The sequence below is a fragment of the Syngnathus floridae genome, chromosome 6 (genome assembly GCF_059516105.1).
Source record: "Syngnathus floridae isolate MCC-2025c chromosome 6, RoL_Sflo_1.0, whole genome shotgun sequence".
In the NCBI taxonomy this organism is placed as follows: Eukaryota; Metazoa; Chordata; class Actinopteri; order Syngnathiformes; family Syngnathidae; genus Syngnathus; species Syngnathus floridae.
The window spans coordinates 9,195,303-9,217,739 of NC_142418.1; the positions used below are offsets into that span (position 1 = coordinate 9,195,303).

The 22,437-nt window shown below is 37.8% G+C and overlaps 2 protein-coding genes across 2 annotated transcripts; one reads left to right on the forward strand and one right to left on the reverse strand.

The window, feature by feature from the left end:
* Nucleotides 1-802: 802 nt before the first annotated feature.
* LOC148396424 (intestine-specific homeobox-like) lies at nt 803-2,786 on the reverse strand. The gene is made up of 5 exons (XM_088378159.1): nt 2,309-2,786; nt 2,174-2,230; nt 1,873-2,021; nt 1,481-1,594; nt 803-1,092 (listed from the first exon to the last, which is right to left on the reverse strand). Exons 1-5 carry the CDS (start codon nt 2,493-2,495, stop codon nt 907-909), a joined length of 693 nt encoding a protein of 230 aa, XP_088234285.1. The 5' UTR covers nt 2,496-2,786; the 3' UTR covers nt 803-906.
* Nucleotides 2,787-6,657: 3,871 nt separating this feature from the next.
* Nucleotides 6,658-15,667, forward strand: slc23a4 (solute carrier family 23 member 4). The gene is made up of 12 exons (XM_088379431.1): nt 6,658-6,959; nt 7,719-7,859; nt 9,052-9,209; nt 11,077-11,236; nt 11,610-11,791; nt 12,144-12,264; nt 12,892-13,048; nt 13,127-13,380; nt 13,456-13,620; nt 14,023-14,131; nt 14,241-14,336; nt 14,890-15,667. Exons 1-12 carry the CDS (start codon nt 6,912-6,914, stop codon nt 15,159-15,161), a joined length of 1,863 nt encoding a protein of 620 aa, XP_088235557.1. The 5' UTR covers nt 6,658-6,911; the 3' UTR covers nt 15,162-15,667.
* The last annotated feature ends 6,770 nt before the right edge of the window (nt 15,668-22,437 follow it).

The window sequence follows — 22,437 nt, forward strand, 5'->3', positions numbered from 1 at the left end:
TCCGTACATATTTTGCAACTCCACCCATTGTATAATTTTGTTACGAGCGTCTGTTTGCCTCATCCAAAAGTACGCGATAACATAACACAGGCCATAAACAGAAAATAACCGGGGTGAAAAGTTTAACTGCACACACTACCTTGTCAGACTTTATTGGCTCTTATCCTGTCAAGTCATTTAAGGCATTGATTGTGAGGCTTGTGTTGTTCTAGCTTTGCTATAATTGTCAATTACTGCAAAAACAATTATCATAAATCATTTTCAAAATATGTGTGGTTAGAAAGTAGTTTTGAGGTTCAAGGTTAGATTATTATTCCTGGATGGATGGTTGGATGGACGGACACACGGATGGACAAACGGACAGACAGATGATACGTTTCAGCAGTAGAACCAAATCATAGAAAGAGGGTGTTGCAGTTTAATACTTAATTGAATTCAATTAGCTACATGACAGGGGTAACATACAAACTTTTAACATGATCAATGGTATTCGTGCTTTTTATTTTTTTGTTGCCATAGATTTTATTGGGCTGCACAGTTGCACATTCACATTTTTCCAACTCACCCATCTGACCTGTGAGCAACCTCAGTTTACAAGTACAAATTAAGATAAAGGCCAGCAGTTAGAAAGTCAAACAGATGAACACTCACAGGCGGCACATAATCTTATCTCAGACAAAGGAATGTGGTGTTATAAAAACAACATATCTTCTACACAATAATTCAGTACAAAATAAAATAATGTTGTAGCCTTGATGTGTGAGTTGTAATAGACACACACAACTTTAGGCAGCATGGTCTATTCTTTAAAGAGGACATTTATTGTACATACAAGCACATCAAGTTTTAAATGAGTTTTGTTACTAACCAAAAAGTCCTGAATAAAAAAAAAAAGTGATGTTACTGTCACAATCCAGTCGTGTCATTATTTGCAAGAATAGAGGTCGCTATCATAGGGTCAAAATACATGTGATGTGTGAAATGTATGTTGGTCAGCATACTGGGAGGTGAATTTACTGTGAGGAGCAATCTTGAATGCAACGACTCCTGCGAGCAACATGGCGGCCAACACATTGACTCCAGCCGTGGTTTCTGATGGAAAGGGAGGGGTCAAAGGGGTGCGTAATGATGACATGTTGTCTGACTCCTAATACAACTACAATCTACTTCGTTGATGATAGACTTCATTGATTAGCTATCTGGTTAAGGAATTTGTCATTGTAGCTGTTTTATGTCAACATAAAACACATTCATTTACAGGAAAATTCATTAGGTAACATTTGAGGCCCGTCTCCGCTGCTTTGTATCGTCACAGCGCTCTGTATTTCCAGTTTACAGACTACAACAATAATAATTAACAGATGACCTCTCTGACAAGGCCATTTAAAACTAAGCATTATCTTCTTTAAAGGCAGAATTTGTGCAGGTGTACCCAATGATGTGGATTTATATAATAAACAATAGAGTATTTAAAACATACCTCATAAAATAACTGGCAATTATTGGGCGAGTGCGTATGCTGTCCGTTCGGTAGCTGAATATCTTTCTGTGTTTCAGTCTTCCTCCATCTGGCCCGACGGTTCTGAAACCAAATCTAAAGAAGGCAACAACAAAATAGGAATGTGTGTTTTTTTTTTTGGTTTGTTTCTTAATTAAATGAAAACCAATACAAATTTAGGCATCTAAAAGGGCTGAAGATGCTGCTCATTCACATCACCTTCAACAAATAAACTTGAGGATTCCAGCAAAATAGCATCTTATGTTCATGTTATGTTCATACGTGAAATAAAATCGGACAGTCAATCTATTAAATGACGTAATAGAATAAATAAAGTCAGGATGATTATGATTATGAAAAATGAACATGTGTACCTGTATGCGACCCTCACTGAGAAGCAGACATGAGGCCAGCTGCTCTCTGGTGTTAACATCTGGGTAGTGCGTCCGCTGGAAGACCTTCTCCATTGCCTGCACCTGGGACGGTGTAAAAGTGACCCTGCTTTGTCTTTTTTTTCTCCCACCTAAAAAACCAACAACAAATATTATCACAACTTTCTCCTCATATCATTATAACTTTGCCACTGGCAGTAACTAGCATTTTTTTTTTTGTCAGCCCAAATCTGTCTTCATTATTCACCGTCATGATTTTTTTTACTTTTTACATGATACTCACTAATGCAGTCTGCAGTGGATTTTGGAGACTCTTCGTGTCGCTTGATATTTGAGCCTTCTTTAGGGGAAATAAATATATTCATTGAAAAATGTATAACCTCACAAGGAGCGTTAGAGACTTAGGAGAAGAGCATACCTTCGTCTACCAGCTGTTTTGATATCCTGGTGTTCTCCTTGATGACAGACCAGTTGCGATGAACTTTTTCCTTTTCTCTGGTGCAAGAGGGCTTTTTAAGAATCTCCTCAATGGAATGAGATATTTTTTTGCATTGTTCCCGATCAGACACCATCTTTGTGTGTTCTCTATTCTGTATTTCCAGCATTGCAATCTGTTATATGTTATTCGCGATTGGAATTTTCAGCACACAACCCCTTTAGTTTTGAAATTTTTCTCCGCCGCTCTTTGATAGCCTACTAATCTTGCACTCTGCTCCCTGAAAGGTGAGAATATACAAGTTGTCCTTCCTCTCATGGTGGGCTGAGATTTACCTCGATCACATGGTCATCATTGAGGAGGAGTCAAGACGTTTAACAGCTACTTCCAGGAAAACTGTTATCAGCATTTGAAAGTTTTCTTGGTAGTGTCTCCAAGGAGCACAGTCAGGTCTTCTCATATTACACTGGTGCCTTTTCACATATTTTGCCACAATAATGTACATTGACCAGCGGGAGGCAAATTGTCATTGATTGAAGTGAGAATAAATTGTAAAAAGCAGCCTGCTGAAAGTGTAACTCCTTTAATCTTATCAGCCTGTTTATAGGCATATAAATCTTTATGACTTTGTCCCTTCAATGGCCTTTCACGCCTAACTTCACCTCTCAGGTCTTGTTGGAAAACAGATTAATACTGACCTCTTGTGTATGCTGAAAAGAACCGCATGTGCGCTATCTTGTCTGTAAAGATTAAATTGATGTTATTAAATAATGTAGATTGAAAATACTTAACTAAATGTTCAATAACCGTATAAATGAAACTTGGAAATGAATTTCTCTGAAGAGATGAGACTTAAGATGATGGACATTGGTCTTAATTTTGTCAAATTAAGTAAAAGTTTTATGTATGTAACAAAAATACATTGCATTTTAAGTTCTATTTATGTTGTTGTTTTGAATGGAAAAAAAGCTGTTTCAAATATTATGGCATAATGGCATGTGATCTGATCGACCTCAATAAATAGAACTGTGACTAAAATTATTTGTGGGCCTTTAAGATTTATATTTGTGTACCTCTGGTCTGGACTGAGTTAGAAGCTGCCGCTCTCAATTTATGGATCCAAAAGGGACATGGGGAAAAATAAAACATGAATATTTTGTTGTAAGCACCAAAAACGTTCTTGTATAAATAAATTAGGTTCTATTATGACCACAGATTGTTTATTTTACCACATTTCTCTGAATGGGCTCTTTTTGAATAGTAATCATATTTTTGTTATTTTTTTTATTATTATATCTTATTTTTCTCCCATATTACAATTTTATTCCCAAACCCTACAACTTGCTTCTCATAATTTAAATTATGCTTGTGCTGTATGTTCTTACAGCTTTGTGGTTTTGAATAGGTTCAGTCTTCTATTTTAAAATCATAGTATAAGTAAATATATGGGTGTCTCCCAACTGAAATAAACAACAATATTCTGTTTGTTGAGTCCAATTACAATTGCAATGTAAACTCCCAAAAATGAGCTAGAATTTATCTAAATATTTGGTGACATATGGTGAATATAAACATGTCTGCAAATAACATCGCAAATAAACACAGTTTAACAAATAATTGCTATTGATGCCTAGTGGAGTAATGTGGCAGTTAATACCATTTAAATCAATGAAAGGGGTGTCTAACCCTAACCGTAACGCCTATGGGCCAACAAGATGGTATGTACACTTCTTTATTATTTATGCATTACTGATTACTTCCATGCTGGTGTTGAGAAATACAAAACAATGTACTGTATGGGCAATTTTCGCATCTGCGATACGTATTGTTTCATCATGTGTTCAGTGCCATATACAGTATGTCTTACTTGAAATGTACACATGTAAAAAAATGGATTGATTTACCGCATCGGCATTAAATGGTATTTGGCCACTTGACCCTTCAGTATAAATGCAATACTGAATTCAGGTTTTAGAAATAGTCGCTGAGAGGCTGTAACTGACCTCTGGTGGTGAATCCTGGAAATTACAGTATCTGGTTAAATTATATATGGTTAAATAACCATTTTATATTAATCTAAAACACATAGTAGGCAAACATAAAAGCAAAAATGAAGAAACATTTCTAAACAACTAAACTGGTCGCCAGCTAAATACAGGGCACACGAACAATCACTAACATCTACAGGCAATTTAGAGTGCTCAATCGGCCTACTGTTCCTTTTTTTTGGAATGTGGGAGGAAACTTACGCAAGCACGGGGAAAGCATGCAAACTCCACACAGGAAGGCTGGAGCCAGAATCGGACCCGCAACCTTCCGTACTGTGAGGCAAACGTGCTATCCAGTGCCCTACCGTGACACCTTGAATCAATTGAAATGCAATTTTATGGAAATGTTGATGCAATTATCCTTTTTTTAGATACAGTACAGACAGCAGACTCACAGTGTACATAATTCCACAGAAATCTTCAACATTAATGAAATCAATCTGTGACATTCACCGTAATAAAATAGAGTCTTAAATCCCAGCTAGTCTTGATAAGTATATATAAATAGTTATTCTACACAACATTGTGTTATGATATTTGTATATAGCCTTTTGCTTTGAATGACAAGAAAGTGTTAGATGGCTGTGCTAGGAATAATACATCATTTTGCCACTGCCTGACATCACGTCATGCATGCCTCTCAACTGCACACAGTCACATGTGCACACAACAGAGGGTGTCTAATAAGGTCACAATTTTACAGTGCTCCCTTCACGTGCTTCACATTTCCCAAGTCATGCTGTATTCACAATGTAAACAGTTAAAACAAATCAGCAATATTAAATCCATGTTTTGGATTTTTTTCCCCCAACAATTCTAAACAGTGTTACTTGTTTGTGATTCTTTAGATGAGAAACGTCAGTGTGATGTGATGTCACACTTGATGGCCTAATGATTTCAGACCAAATTATTAATCACAACATACTAAATATAAGATGCCAAGTTTCTACATTCAAAGGACATTCTACTGTTCTCTCAAAAAATTCTGGTATCATGTGGGTTAGTTTGGCCTAAAGGTTTTATTTAGAACAAAGATTAGGAATCTTGTGACTAGTGTGAGTTGTCCCAAATAAGGAGAAAAGCTCTCCATCTTTGGAGCATCTCAGTAATTCAAGGGATGTGGGAATTTATCAAATGCTTGGACGAATAAAGATATTAATACAATTTAAGGGAAATAATGGGGCCAATTAGAAAACGAAGTTAACATTAATGGTTTCTTTGCATCATGTGATAGGTTGGCAGCATGTGTCACGGAAATGTGTCAATGTTCGGTAAAAGGAATAATAAAACTACCGTGCAGGTACAGCATGTGGCCACAATTGATTTAAAATGACTGTACCATGGCTCAAACAATTTCCTTTTTAAGAGGTAATGAAGTTTTTGCACTCAACTCTTACTTAATAAATAGCCCAACTATATTAGGAAATAAAAGCACAGCTGTAGTATAATTTGTAAAGTCCATTTATATGAATGAAGTTAAAACTAACACTACACTTCAATTATTCACTGGATGACTAAATCAAGTGTACTTGATTATTAATAGCTCATTGTCACTGTCTGATGAAAAGTACAGTGTTTCACAATTTTGGTATTTTTGTGGAAAGAAAAGGAAAACTGTGAATCACCATGGGTATTAGTTACCATGTCTTCTAGGTTCAAAACTAAAATTCAAAATTTCATATTGATGCTTTGACAGCTCTGTAGAGTCATTAGCTTGTATAACATGTATAATGTATTATGATAGATATTTTTTGGGATTCACTTTATAAGGTTTGTAATATTAATTTCTCACAATAATTATCATGTTATGTTAAATTGTGTTATGCTGATGGGAAAAGTACTACTACTACTAATAACCAAGTTACATTACTATAATGTTACTTTGATTACATTATGGACAATATCTTTTTAAATGGGGCAACAAGTAACTATAAAAATAAGTTTTTAAAGCAGCCTTCCAAATCTTTAGTATGAAATCAGTTATTCATAGGTAAGAGATACAATACAAATATACAGCACTACTTATATGAGTCTGTATACTCGTAAGACAAGTATACATAAAATACTATTCTATTTGATAAATGTATGAATTGTAAGTCTTGTAAGAATCCCAGATGTTTCTTAGTTATGGTTCAAATAAGTTCACCCTGAGAAAGTATGATTTGGAAGGGGTGGCCACTTTTTTCCTCTTTGCTCTGGCTTGTCAAAAATTCCTGCCTCCTAACTGAAGAATGAAAACAAACGGATGCTATCTGAGTGTCCCCTGGTGCCGCCAACCACTGACAAGCGGGTCAGATGCTCTTTCCTGTTCTAATGGGCTTCACATGAGCTGTGGGTGCGACCCATTTCAACAGACATGAGCAGAGTCTCGTGTTTGAACTTTGATACCTCCTTCTTACACTGCCCAGCGCTCCCTCCGACCTCCCTACATGATCACTTCTTCACTTCTCCCCAGCTGCAGTCCATTCCCTCCCAGCTAATTGTTCCTAAGTTTTGCTCTTATTTGTTTGATTTTGTGACAGCCTCCTGAAGTAAAGATGTCTCCAGAAAAGGAAAGCAATAGTCTTGACAACTACGCATTTGCAGTGAGTAGATCACTTGTTTCCTCTTCCTCAAAATTTTTTAAGCAATTATTTCCTCATACACATTTATACTTAATCAAACACTGGATGTGAAAATGAAACAGCGAAAAGTAATAAAAGTGTTCTATCTACATTTATATCCATATATCTATCTGTCCGTCCGTCTGTCTGGCCCGCGGGCTAAATTTAACCCGCAGTGTTATCGTGTGTATAAATGTGGACGTGTTTGTGTGAGTGTGTGTGTGTGTGTGTGTGTAACTTAAAATGCTCTCATCTATCAATGCCTTTAAGGGTGGGTGGGTTGGTGTGCGTGTGTATAACTTAAAATTTTCTCATCCATCAATGCCCTTAAAGGTGATGTGTGTAAAGGGGATGATAATAATATTAATAATAATAATAACAAGCATATTATAATCAATCAATCAATCAATCAATCAATCAATCAATCAATCAATCAATCAATCAATCAATCTATCTATCTATCTATCTATCTATCTATCTATCTATCTATCTATCTATCTATCTATCTATCTATCTATCTATCTATCTATCTATCTATCTATCTATCTATCTATCTATCTAAAATAATAACAAGTATATTATTATTATTATTATTATTAAAGGAGATAAAAGGAATATTCTTTGGAAATTTGTGATTGTTGACTGCGAGAAAGTGTTCACAGTTTGTTCAGGTATTAGTTATGCACACACTACACAATAAGCAGTATTTCTGAGATTATGATCTTTTTGTTTACATTCGAGCTTGAAAGCCGCTTCTGTAACTTAACTGAAACCAAACATGGAGAGGACGTTGACACTCCAACGGACGAAGATGGAAGCAAGTTGGCTTATTGCGTAACAGATGTACCGCCTTGGTACTTGTGTATCCTTCTTGGTATTCAGGTATGTCAACAAAACCACGCACCCAAACAAAAGCACTAGAAGGCAAGACAATGAAAACCTTTTGTCACATGAGGCATCATGTTACTTAATGTCTTCTTCGTGGTTTGTTAGACTTGCTTGGTTGTCTAGTATATGTAGACCTAATGGTGAAATTCGTTTCAGTCACAGTTGGGATGTTGCCGTCAAGAAGTGCTCGCCTTATGTGTTTAGCAAACTTTCCAATAAAGATGTATGTAAAATGATATTAGCTTCTATAGGTATACACATACTCATCTACTTTCTATTACGCATTTCCTCATTAAGGACCAGTATCCATAATGTATAGAATGTTTGTTTGTTTATTTATTTACTCATTCGTGTTTTTGTAGGGTAGACAGTTTCTTTTTTTGCCCTGAAAAATATATATTGCAGGTTTATCAGGATTTTTTTTTTATGTTTGTGTTTCCAAACAAAGGAAAACATTTAAAATGGCTTTTAATGGGCGTAAATTATTATGCAAATGGTTCAGCCTAGGTCAGCCTGCAAATTTTTATTTGCAGGCTGACCTTGTGCCCATGCCCCAAAATTAACAAGGTCCACTGTATATTTTAGTTATAATATCACCTTTCACCACTAGATGGCAGACATTACTTCATTATGCTTGCAATTATACTATGTTACAAAGTAAGCCAGTGTATATACTATATATAAAACAAATATAAAATATAAAATAAGAATAATACAGGGGGTCCTCAGTTTACGACGTCCTCAAGTTACATTGGTTTGTGTTTACGACACACATCTCTATTAGTTTTTATAGACGGCGTTAGACGGCGTTACCCACTCACGTTATACATACGCAGTTTTGGACTGTCGTGTCTCTTGCGTGTTATCATTTTCATTATGGTATTATGGCTTTATTACTGTTCCTATTTTTATTTTCTTACTTTTATTACTGTACTGTCTCATTTTATTACTATTAATACAGTTTTATTACTGTTCCAATTTATACTGAAATTCTGTTCACATCACATACATAGCAACGGATCGATGTCGTAAACCAAGGACCCCCTGTATATCTATCTATACATACAAAATTATTCATACCCCTGGGGTAACTTTGCACTTAACTGTGTATATATTGCTTGTTCAATAATGTGCTTTTTAGCTGATGAACAAGGTCTCAAATTAAGTGTGCATTTTGTTTGTTCAGCACTGCTTGACAGCATTTGGAGGTATCATTGCCATCCCATTGATCCTCTCACAAGGCTTGTGTCTTCAACATGATGCCGTCACACAGAGTCACCTGATTAGCACCATCTTCTTCGTGTCTGGAATCTGCACTCTGCTGCAAGTTACTTTTGGCATCAGGTAGATAAGACTCAAAAATACGATCATACGGTCTGCAGCGTGTCAATGGCATTTTTCGTAAAGCTTTTGTTACTATCTGTCTGTCTGTCCATCCATCCCGTCCTTCCCATCCATCCATCCATCCATCCATCCATCCATCCATCCATCCATCCATCCATCCATCCATCCATCCATCCATCCATCCATCCATCCATCCATCCATCCATCCATCCATCCATCCATCCATCCATCCATCCATCCATCCATCCATCCATCCATCCATCCATCCATCCATCCATCCATCCATCCATCCATCCATCCATCCATCCATCCATCCATCCATTTTCTAATGTGCTTTTCCTCACGAGGGTCGCCTATCCCAGCTGACTATGGGCAGTAGGCGGGGGACACCCTGAACTGATTGTCAGCAAGGCACACAGAAACGAACAACCATCCACACTCACACCTACGAAAAATTTAGAGTGCTCAATCGGCCTACTATGCATGTTTTTGGGATGTGGGGGGAAGCTGGAGTACCCGGAGAGTACCATGGGGAGAACATACAAACTCTACACCAAGAGCCCAGAGCTGGGATCGAACCCGTAACACTGTGAGACGGATATGATAACTGGTGCCCTACCGAGCTGCCTGTTATTTGTTTTGAACAAAGTTTCTGCTAAAGCATAGTACTTGAAAGGGACAAAGGCTGTCATCATACAATCAAATGTACAATGATGAAAAAGCATACACTTTTTGTCATATTTTTGTATGACCTGAACATATTATTGAAATTATCTATTGGTAAATAATTATTCTCTGATCTTATCTTATGTCTTATAACTAATCCATTCATTTTTGGAACTGCTTTTTACTCACACAGGTTTACAGGTATGCTGGAGTCTATACCAGCTGACTTTGGGCAGTAGGCAGGGCACACCCTGAACTGGTTGGCAGCCAATCACAGCTTTATATTTAATGTTAATTACTGTTTGTTGAAAGAGTGATGCATTATCAAACAAATCAATTGAATTCTTGATTTTTTTTAAATTTATTTCAAATACGACTGGATGGATGAATGTTTTGCTCTCCATAGGTTCACAATTCTCAGTTTGGGGTTGATTATTGTATTTTGCTTGGTGAGATGCACTGGATTGTTTGGTAGTTTGTGTTTTCATACTGGATGTTATTTTTGAAGAGCCATGAATTCGTAGGAAGTTTTACAATTGTAACCCTTGCAGTGCAGTCCGAGTCATGCTGAATATTGGTGTCAGACCAGGATTAGGGAAAGAATTTCCCCAATTTACATCTTATCAATAGAATCTTGTTCTCACTAAATCCACACTGCCTTGGCTCAGGGCCACTGGTGCATTTTTGTCTTTCCCGAAATGCTCAGGAGCAGATAAACATGAAACTTGAACAGTGCATGCACATTGGGTTTCATTTCCTGGTGTTGACATACAGTATGTTTATGGTTTACATTGTCCCGTACCAGCTTTTATATATACTGTATATGCTATTTAATTACTGTTTATGCACCTTGGTTGGATGCAATCTACTTTTTGTTTCCATGTAGTACTTTGAACACGCAACGACACTAAAGTTAAATCTAATCTAATCGATTGTAAAGTACTTTAGGACTTGATGACATGTTTGTTGCGACACATGATAGGATGGGCAGAATGTTTACATAACATTGTGAACATGTACCCGGTTCAGGGTGTATCCCACATCTCATACATAGTCTAGCTAGCATAGGTTCCAGCAGCCTGTCCTCGGTGGATCAAGGTTATTACTAGTTTTCTCAAGTGTGTATCAAACAAGGCACCCTTTCTATTTATCATTGGTGACCCTTGATCTATTGTAACCTATTTTCTCTTATGGCTCGCAGATTGCCAATTCTTCAAGGTGGGACATTCACATTGCTTGGACCGTCCATGGCGATGCTGTCAACGCCAGAGTGGACTTGTCCTGCTTGGACGCAGAACGCAAGCCTCGTCAATACATCATCTAGTGAATTCATAGAAGTCTGGCAGACTAGAATGAGAGCAGTAAGTTAATTAGGGGACATAAGAGCTTTCAGTGCATATTGACCACAATGTGCTCTGTCAGTTTTGGTCTTGTTCAAACCAAACCAAACCAAACCAAACCAAACCAAACCAAACCAAACCAAACCAGTTAAGTTTCCTTCCTGGTTTACACACAAACTGCTGAAGTGTGTCTTTGAATACAATTCTTTGAGAACAGAAAATACTCACTAGTGACTTTTAAACAGGAGTATTTCAGTTTTTTTAATCGGAATGTTCAATTGGCATGGATGTGCAATAAAAAATGTTTTGCCTTTTTAAATGAACCAAAAGTACAAATATCAGTTTGACTACTGACTTGAGGATCATACATACACTGTACCCTGTTTGTGTCCAGGTGCAGGGGTCCATTATGGTGGGCTCACTCTTGCAAGTGTTCATTGGTTTCTCTGGACTGATTGGCATCTTCATGCGTTTCATTGGACCTCTCACCATAGCCCCTACCATCTCTCTCATTGGACTCTCTCTGTTTGACTCTGCTGGTGCCAATGCAGGGAACCACTGGGGAATCTCAACCTTGTAAGTGATATGACTAAAGTCAGTTTGTAAAGTCTGTGCACTTTTGGACTTCATATGATCTGGGGTTTCTTTTTTTAATTGTAATAATACCGTCGAGGTGTTCTTGAAATGTGTTTCCAATCAAATGCATTTTTTGTCAAAGCACATACCTCACACATTTGAATAAATGGTTCAACTGTTCATTGAACTGTGGGGTAAACACTTAATCTTTACTAGAAGCACAAGAGAAAATCCTATTAAAAGTTCAATGATCCAAGAGCCTACTGTAGTTGCAATACTTTATATTTTATCAAATGCCTTTGAATCAAAAATGCACATTAATTATTGTGATATTTTTCTTTCCTTCATCCAGAACCACTGTCCTCATCATCATTTTCTCACAGTACCTTCGTCACATCCCTGTGTCTTTGCTGACATACAGCAAGGATAAAAAATTGCACTCCAGGCGTGTTTACATCTTCCAGATTCTCCCTGTATGTAACATATTTTAAAATATCTTTCTTTTTTCACAGTATTTTTTTATTAAATCACTTCACTATTTTGGGGGGCACGGGATAAGTTAGGCAAACTGAATTGCGAAGCAAACAGCAGAGGCGCTATTAATTCAGTCCATGCTAATTTACAGTCTCGGGGCAGGGGCAAACATCAGGTACAAATCGAAAGCAGGAGTTCAGAATATTTAGACAGAATCTGTCATCCCAAAAGTAACATTTGATTTCATGATCCGTAGCTGATCATCACGCTAAATGCCCATCCCTACTTTGGAACTCTTACCGTATTTTCCGCATTATAAGGCGCACCTAAAAACCTCTAATTTTCTCAAAAGCCGACAGTGCGCCTTATAATCAGATGCGCCTTATATATGGACCAATATTGAGCCACTACAGCAGGCGTGTCCAAGGTCCGGCCCGCGGGCCAAATGTAGATGTCTTATATATGGACAAAGTTTTAAAATGGGCCATTCATTGAAGGTGCGCCTTATAATCTGGTGCGCCTTATATATGGACCAAGTTTTAAAATGGGCCATTCATTGAAGGTGAGCCTTATAATCCTGTGCGCCTTATAGTGCGGAAAATACATTATTTTGGTTGTCCCTTCAGGTTCTGCTTGGAATCTCCTTGTCCTGGCTCCTGTGCTATATTTTAACAACCTACAGTGTACTTCCCACTGATCCAGAGCAGTATGGCTACTTGGCTCGTACTGATCTCAAAGGCGACGTCGTGGGTAAAGCTCCTTGGTTTACATTCCCCTATCCAGGTAAGAACCCATGAGGTTGTACTCATTGAATGGGATTTCATGGAATTCCATATGATGAAGCCTCCACTTTTCACTTAGGTCAATGGGGGATGCCCACCGTGAGCGTGGCAGGGGTACTTGGCATTTTTGCCGGTGTGATTTCATCCATGATAGAGTCCGTTGCGGATTACCATGCCTGCGCCAGGCTATCGGGTGCTCCGCCACCACCTAAACATGCAATCAACCGGGGGATTGGGATTGAGGGGATTGGGTGTCTGCTGGCTGGAGCCTGGGGGACAGGAAATGGTACCACCTCATACAGCGAGAATGTGGGAGCACTTGGTATCACCAAGGTGAGTCATGCTGAATGTAGTTTGAATTGTGGACTGAATACAACATTCAAATGACTTTTTTCACTTCCTCCACAGGTTGGCAGTCGTATGGTGATTGTCGCTGGGGGTGTCTTCATGATCATTATTGGTGTTTGTGGAAAAGTGGGAGCTATTTTTTCAACCATCCCAACACCTGTTGTAGGGGGGATGTTTATGGTTATGTTTGGAGTCATTTCTGCTGCAGGGATTTCTAATCTACAGGTGAGCACATAACAAAAGTGTATAAAATATTTGTATTCTTGTGAAAGAGCGAGATGATTAAAATGTTTTCCCTTTTACACTCGCCTACCAGCAAGGTAGTATGATCGAGTCCAAAACAGAAACAACAGCAGCAAATATTAAATCTTATTGAAGCCTGTAACAAAATGTTTTCTGCATTTTTAAGCGAATTAACAACAAAGGTAAAATTGTAGTTGCAACAAACCACACCTCCAGCTCACCCAAGATCCTGATGAGGATGATGGATGTATTTCAAGATTAATGAAACACACTGTGGCAAACTGTTCCCAAACAGACTGAAATAATGATAAGGAGGGGCATTTTTAGAAGATATTACAAGTTTGTTATATCGGAACCGTCAAGATAATCTTTTTTTTTTTTTAGTATTTAGATTTGAACTCATCTCGCAACATCTTCGTGTTTGGTTTCTCCATGTTCTCGGGTCTTGTCATACCAAACTGGATACTAAAGAACCCCACGTCAATTTCAACAGGTAACATTTAATTTCATGTTACTTAGAAAAATGATTTAAAAACAACTCATCAACACGCACACAAACACACACAATACAAGTTGTGTCATGGTGTCACTGTGTTGTTCAGGTGTGACTGAGATAGACCAAGTGCTGCAAGTTCTTCTCACAACCAGCATGTTTGTTGGAGGTTTCTTTGGTTTCTTACTAGACAACACAATTCCAGGTAACACCGCACTCTATGACATGGGGTGATGTTTTTAGAATAACAAAAATCTGAAAAATGGCTTCACAGTGCCTAATGAAAATACAATCAGGCAATACTAAGAACTAAATTATTTTTTTTTGTTCATATTTTGCATGAACATAGACAATAGACAATGTATTCATCATTGTGGCATTAACAAAAAATGACTCTAGAGGGAGCTATACAGCAAAAATAAACAAATCACAGTATTTGGTCACAATTAGCCCCGTGTAAGAAGTAAAACTACGTGTCAGTAATAGGGTTAATAGTTTCTTATAAAAGCCACAAAATGGCAGCAAAGCACTACTTTCGTCTAAATAAACCTCCCCAACTCCCTTCTACAGAGTCTCCTGGCACGAGAGCAATTTTATTCGGAACATAATAATAATAAAAAAAAAAAGAATACATATATATTTTCTAGTTAGAGCATCGATTCCCAAAACAAGGCTAGAATCGGGTGAATCCATGTGTTGAAAAGCAAAGGTGTTTAGTATGGCATGCACCTTTCTTTCAATTCTTGCATGTTTAACAGGCACAAAGGAAGAACGAGGCATTCTAGCCTGGAACAAAGCACACGAGGACAGCTCCTTCAGCACGCTGGAGAGTAAAGAAGTCTATGACCTGCCCTTTGGACTGAGTGCTTCCTTGTCTTCTCTGCCATGGAGTCGTTACCTACCATGCTGCCCACCAACTGTGCCTAAAGGGCCTGATGGATGTAGAGAAGGCAGAACCACTCAGGAACCAAAGGAACTTGGACATTCAGAGCCTTCACAGATCATTGTTGGAGTTGTTTCTAAGTTGTGAACTCGTATCAGCATCCCATTTTGGGGATTTTTTTTTTCAATACATGCAATGCCATGAGCGAAATCAGAATTCAATATTTAGTGTTAGCTCACTGTGAAAGATGCTTTGTAATTTTTTTGTAAACTATATTCATTCATATAATCTATATTTAATGTCCCAAAAATTTGATTGTATTATTAGTTTAATAAATGTTTATTGTATTTAATAATTTTTTTGTTCAATATGATCAGAGAATCATTTACAATACTAAAGCTTTGTTTATTTCGGCTAGTTCATCATTGTCACCATTCATCACATTTTTATTCATGCACTGTTAACACATGACTTGCTGAAATGGGCAATGGAATGAAGTAATTTTGTTTGTCTAGTACCGCCCTGATTTCAACCATCAATTTACATCACTTAGCTCCATAATTACACATCCTATATGTTACTTTTGCGACCACAAAAAGAGTGATATTCTAAGTTGTATACAGTCTTTATAATAAAAGTTTATGAGATAGCAATTTGTATCTAGGGCACCGACTCTGCTTGGAATGTTAGATATAATACAAGCAGATGTAGTCATAATTACTCAGAGATTTCATCTTTCACCTCAATACTGATATTGTTTTAGCAATGAACTCTTCACAGTTTTTTTTTAAGACCTTCAAATGCACAAACATTATTATTTCAGTGTGGAGATCTCCACAAAGGGCGGCCTCCTTTTTGATTCTCCTCCTGTGGACAAATTTGTATCTTTAAGATGAAGCCCTCTCTTCCATACCATCTTTCGTCCAAAATTCTGATTGCATTGATATTAAAGGTAGGATTATCCAATATCAATAGATAATTCTGTATTTTTCCAAAATTGGCAATTAGACTCCTGCTGTTGCAATGAATTATGCACAGCTTTCCATCCAAAACGATGCGGCGGTTGAGCTGACGTGGTATTCGCATTTGCCCATTTCATTAGAATAGTCATGGTAGTCCGAATCAATATCTTAGTTCATGGTGATTTGTTTCCAAGTTTATTTTGTCATAACGTGCAGCCAAATCTCTCAGTTCTTGCAGTTTACTATGTGATGATTTGATTGTGGCATGAGCTCATGGATTTTTTTTTCAAAGGGTCAGACATACCTAAATTTGCAAATATGTCCAACTCCTCCAGCACTCTGATCTGAACTGGTCTGGTATTCACAGGACATGATCCGTTTGGCTTTATGTAGATATTGCAGTTGGACGTCCAAGTCCCTTGTATCTTGCCTTCCTTCTTCATTTGACGGGCTTACCAAGCATTAGATGCATTTTGTTTACTGAGATTCTCGTTTGTATAAACATTTGATCCCTTCATAATTTTTCCCTGTTTCAGTAAAGCAATTTTGTGCTTTCTGTTTGTGAATCACAGTAGCATGGCGTGATTGTCGCTGACTTGACTACCGGTGACTCCTCTCTTGAGAAGCAGTTGACATGAGTCCACATTTGCGATATCCAGTGTTATATTTTTTGGTGTCAAGAACTCCACTACTTGTTTTTCCACGGATTGATTGTCCTCATCATCCACATTGCTTGGGTGTCTCAGTGACCCGGCATTGCTTCTAAGTGCGATCTTGAGACCAGTGAGAATCGCATCATTGATCTTATTGTGCTGATCAAGCTGTTCCACTCTGCTGATGAGGGTTTTAATCAGCTGATCCTTCTTGGCTTTCTCATTTTTGAGGAATTGGATCCCCTCCATCCTAGCTTCTTTCCCCATCAGTCGCTTCTTGATTTCTTCAAGAGCATCTGAGGTTTCAGCTGATTTTTGATTTCTTCCAGACACTCAGCCCCTCTTTGCTCCTTTGCAAGATCCTTTTTTTGGCGGCATCACTCTTGGATTTTTATGGATATAAAAGTTGGAGCTTTTCCGTGTGCGCAATGAGTGATTTGTAACTATAAATAAAGCATGTATATAAAGTGAAAGTGTATAGCTGTGCACATAACCAAAACGTGGTTAAAAAAACACTGCATTTTTATCGAATTACTTTGTGCAAGATAAAAAATTCCAGATCACCTGTTCAGTAACAGTGAAAGTTGTTTGATAATTTTATGTGGATTCAATGCATTGCTCTTTAGTTGTGCCTACGGAGTTGACCACTAGAGAGCCATATTCAGCCACATTACAAACTACATGAAGCTGACAAAAGTATTGAAGCGCTTCTCATTTTTATCCATTCATTCAATGGTTGATTTTGCTCCCCATATAGGGACCGGCTCATCATTTCTGTTCTCATTCATCTCAAAGGTGTTTGATGGAGTTGAGGTCACTTCTACCATATCAATTAATCGAGCTAGAGAATTGTTCTAGAAATTAACGTGAATTCCCACAGTTCAATGAACCTAATGTGTATAATTTGGGACTCTGGGAGGAAATCAGAGCCATACTTCAAGAGAATCTTCACTTATACAGGCAGCTCATATAATATGCATTCAAGGAACACAAGGCCTTTGTGCAATTACTATTTCATGGTTTGAAACTTTACTTTTAAGCCATGTCCTTTTAAAAACAAAACTTCAAACATCAGTTTGAATAAACCTATGATACCTAAAAAATATTTGTGCATCATTAAAATTATTCTGTGACTGTCAATGTCATCTGTTTATTTTAGATATGAGACACTGCAATTAACTGCATGAAGTAGAGCTTACAATAAATGTCTGACTGTTTCGAAGAGACTTCATCCAACTTATGAGTAAAAATAATACAGTGGGAACAGAGCAAGCTCACAACTGTACAAAAGGAAAGGCAAATTACATGTTTATTGCATGTTCATTGCTTGAAAAGTAATCATCACCGCTGAATTATACGCTCATGTTTCAATACAGATTTTAGGATCATAACCAATTGTACACTATGTAAGGTTGCCAGGCCAAAAAACGAAGTGTATGCTATGACCTCGGTCAGTTCTTGCTCTCAAGAGAAAAAAGAAAGCACTTTACAGAATCAAGAACTAAGCAAGAACACGTACTGATGTCGCCACTGACCTCAGCTCCTCTGACATCTTGGGTCCAATATACTTTATCCAATATCCTTTGTATTTGTAAACAAAAATGAAAAGATAATTTTCACAGATGTGAAACTGGCACTGATGTTTAAGACTCAATGAGGAAGTACTCAATGTGTCATGCGATGTGAGCTCCAAAGTAGGAAAAAGGGACAGGGATATTCCACTGAATGAGTTCTGTTACACGCAAAGTGATGATGTGAATGTTCGGTGACGATAATTGATGATGGTGTTGTATCGTATTGGAAAAAAACCCTTTACCGCTCAATGATATGGAAATGAAAACAAATACAGAAAGCAGAAAGATCAATGTGGTTATATTTTGACAACAGAGTAAGGAAAACGCTTCCAACTAAACTTTTGGTGATGTCATTCAAGTCTATAACGTCTGGATTCAGACTACACTGCAGTCATCCTTTTTCTGTACTGCTTGTCCTATTTAGGACTTTGAGCAATCAGGAGCTTATCGTCACAGCTAAATTTGACCGAAAGCTGTAAGTCGCAGGGAACAAACGATAAACATTCCTACTCATTCAAATCCATAAATAATTTAAAATCTTCAATTAACCTAACAAACACTTTTGGAACACGGGGGGAAGCCAGAGCTGAGGCTGGAGCACTAAACCTCAAAGCTCAGAGACACAATTACCACTATTCCACCGTTCTGGCCCTGGACCATACTCCAAATGTACATAAAAGAGACCCAAACAGCTCCCCAGAGGTCTAAATAATTGTGGTTAAAAAAAAAAATACTAACCAAGGACAAAACCTCAAACAGATCTGAGATTTGGTGTGAGGCTACCATCTGTCTACACCACTTGAAATCCGAGCGTGAGAGAAACAAAGAGAGAGCATAAAAAGCAAACTTCAACAGGGCCAAAATGTGAACATTTATTTTCTTCAGTATGCTATGAAGGTAAACTGAAAAATGTTGCACTTACTGACTGATATGAATCATGTGTGAACACACCGTGTTATGGGAATAGGATTTGTACAGTCACGGGAATCATTCCTCCCTCGCACGCAACGTAGTTTACAGAAAGACATTCGTGGGTTGGCTCACGCATTCTGTGGGCTGACCTCAAACGAGGTCTGCACTAAAACCAGTGTTTGGTCCTCTTTGCGAGCAGGTATTTAGCTCTTACTGAAAATGACTATCTTGAGTGGATTCATGTTGTCAGTGAGCAAATCATTGCCCTTATTTAGCCTGCGTCATGTTCCTCCTTCTCACTCAGACCAGATGTGCGAGAATACTATACTTGCAAAAAAAAGTGCAACTTCAACACATGAATACAATTACAAAGAGCACGTCTATTTTAAGAGATAGCAACACTTTATTATAGAAAATGAGACAGTCTACAGCAATGTATACAATCAGGAGCCAAAAGAAGTCCAAGTCCAAAATTACACACTGCCACAGCCAGCTGCTTGAAATCAATAGGATCCCCCTCGTGATAAGAGAGAAACTGCTATTTTGGAATTCTGTCCCTAGGTATGTTATTGTCACTTTAGGGGTAAAATGGTTTGTCACTGAGGTGGTACTCTGACAGCTTCCATCTTGACAAGACCCTCTGACCCCAGAACATGTAAAAATGACGTCTATGGCGTCAAATCGTTTCGCAGGGCACATTGGTGAAAACTGCAATCGGCACTTCATCATGAAGATTTGCAATGACTTTCAGAAAAAGCTACTGGCCATTTTATTGCCTGTTAGAAGGAGCAAACACCATCAGCGCAGTATGTGGTAAACACTTTATTTAAGTACGCATTGTTAAGGGAGCACCCAAACATGCATTTGTCTTAATTTTACTGAAGTGTGTCGCTTGTCAGGCTAAATGATCCCAGTGAAACCATGCCCATTACGTCTTGTCCTTTTTCACTCATCATGTTTAATGGCAGTGTGACCCTGTGGGAGGGTTTTCAATTTAAGACTGCTTTATTTCAAAGAATGCATCAGCATAGATTCAGCCGGCACAAAATTTCCAGTGCTCTGAAAAAGTATTCATACATTCAACATCTTTACATTTTCTGACCTTACAATCACAAACCTTAGTGCATTTTGTTCAGAGGCGCTGTGTCTAAGAACATTTTATAGGCAACTTCAATCACATGGTTTTAGCATGAGTCTAGACTAAAATATATTTGTACTTTTCTCTATACAACTTCCTCCTAAATCTTTACTGTATTTTCAATGACTCTTTTAGTTTACTTTTTTCTATATCATGTTAGTTTCTGTATATGTATATACAGAAACTAAAAATTAAAATGATATATGTGTATATATATATATATATATATATATATATATATATATATATATATATATATATACACTGACATTGATCAATTAAGAGCTGTCAAACAAAATAAAAAGCCCACAATTACATGGGGGAAATGTTTTTTTTTTGCTTTGGCTATTTTGTTGTTCAATATGCAGAGAGTGAAAATGATGAATTATCTTTATCATGTGGTTATTGCCACCTACTGTTTGACACCACCACCATATCCAAGTTTATGCATCCAAAAGTAACAGCAACTGGGGCAGTGGAAAACCATAAAACCTTTGGGATCAGGAAGAGTCACGAGAGCTTTTCCCTCATGATGCACATGATGAACATCTGGAATACTTCTCCTTCCCACTGTGCAATCTATCCACGTATTTCAAGTTGCTTCTGCATGTGTCAAAATGCGAATGTATTTCCACAACGTCAGCATATTACATTTATAGTGTATATAAACATATAAACACGCTCACAAGAATGCATGCGTGTGTGTGTGTGTGTGTGTGTGTGTGTGTGTGTGTGTGTATATATATATATATATATATATATATATATATATATATATATATACACACACACACACACACACGCGCAGATGCACACATTTACACTTTGTCATGCAGTTGGATCTTCAACTCGATGTTCCCAACCACCGTTACTATTCCTGCACCTGTGAGCTTTCAATGTTTTCCCTTGATTGTATTTTTCTATTTTTTTCAGGAATTATGGACTGTTTTTTTAAATTGAATTCAAGGGGCTGACTATGTTGTTTGTATTGAAGAGCGACAGTCAGGAAGACACAATCATTTTTCTCTCCCTTCTCTGTGATAAAGCTAATGCACATACTGCAAAGATGGAAAGAAACAAAAACATCATTGACTGGGCCCGAGTTGTGAGCAAGGGTCAGCTGAGGAAATTGATCCAAGATGATTTCTTTGTGCTATGCAAAGTTTATGTCATGTCACAATGTGTAGTTCAGAAATAACAGACATGCTAATGTCAAGGGAGCTCTAGTGTCATCCTATTCTAAATGCTCGCGAGCAGAATCAAAAGCAGACCTCTGGGCGGGGAATTCCACTCACCTCAGCTGTTCTAGGTTTTTCATCTGCTTTTTGTATTTCATCTCTCAACTTGGAGTGATCACGTATGAGGTCTGACAATCGGCATCTTGATAATGAGGAGAAAACGAGTGGAGCAGAAGCCATAGACAGAAATATCTGTGCTTCTCCTCTCTTTTTACTTCAAAGATCTATTCCCCTGCTGCACCAGACTTAAGAGCACGAAGCTGCACTTACAGCATGCCTCCACGCTGCCAAGGTACAACGTTGTCTGGGACACGCTCGCCACTTTGTCACCCATGAGACAGACTGACAACCCTGAAACTGAGGATTGAACAGATGACGACAATTACGCATATATTTTATGACTGACCCAGATAATGAGTTAGCGTTAAATTATGGTGATTATACACAATTTAAACAACTGGGGTCACATTTGGTCACCGGTCCACCATGTGATGTGACCCTTTGCCATGATGACATCTCTGGGAAATAAGCAATCTCCCAGACATTCAATCATGTAATGACTCTATGGTACTGGTATGCAACTTTATAATTGTTAGTGTGGTCGTTTGATTTTAGTCGATCCCACAGAGACATGCATTTTCCTTGAGGGACTATTTTTGAATGAAAATCCAGTAAACCAAAGATAGTTTTATATGTAAATTAAAACCTTGAAATACTGGAAGACTCGCTTTTCCGATTGGTGGTCAAAGACATGACATAGACTTCAATACCGGCGGCTAAATGAAGCAACCTATGATCGAGATACTTCTCTAAAATTAAAAACACACTGGTCACTCGCATTCTTGTGGCTGGGCTAGAGGCTTGTTTTCAAGAGTAGAAACTCTACTTCTGTCCTATTAGTGTCAGCGAGATATGATTTAACATCTTCCTCCAGACCCCAAAAGGA

Bases quoted from the DNA above. Each gene is read 5' to 3' on its own strand.
- LOC148396424 (XM_088378159.1), bottom strand. From the start codon at position 2,495: ATGCTGGAAATACAGAATAGAGAACACACAAAGATGGTGTCTGATCGG. The intron at 2,231-2,308 runs GTATGCTCTTCT...TTTCCCCTAAAG, and splicing joins AAAACAGCTGGTAGACGAAG to AAGGCTCAAATATCAAGCGA. The intron at 1,093-1,480 runs GTATGTTTTAAA...CCTTTCCATCAG, and splicing joins ATTGCCAGTTATTTTATGAG to AAACCACGGCTGGAGTCAAT.
- slc23a4 (XM_088379431.1), top strand. From the start codon at position 6,912: ATGTCTCCAGAAAAGGAAAGCAATAGTCTTGACAACTACGCATTTGCA. The intron at 9,210-11,076 runs GTAGATAAGACT...TATGGCTCGCAG, and splicing joins CAAGTTACTTTTGGCATCAG to ATTGCCAATTCTTCAAGGTG. The intron at 13,621-14,022 runs GTGAGCACATAA...TTTTTTTTTTAG, and splicing joins CAGGGATTTCTAATCTACAG to TATTTAGATTTGAACTCATC.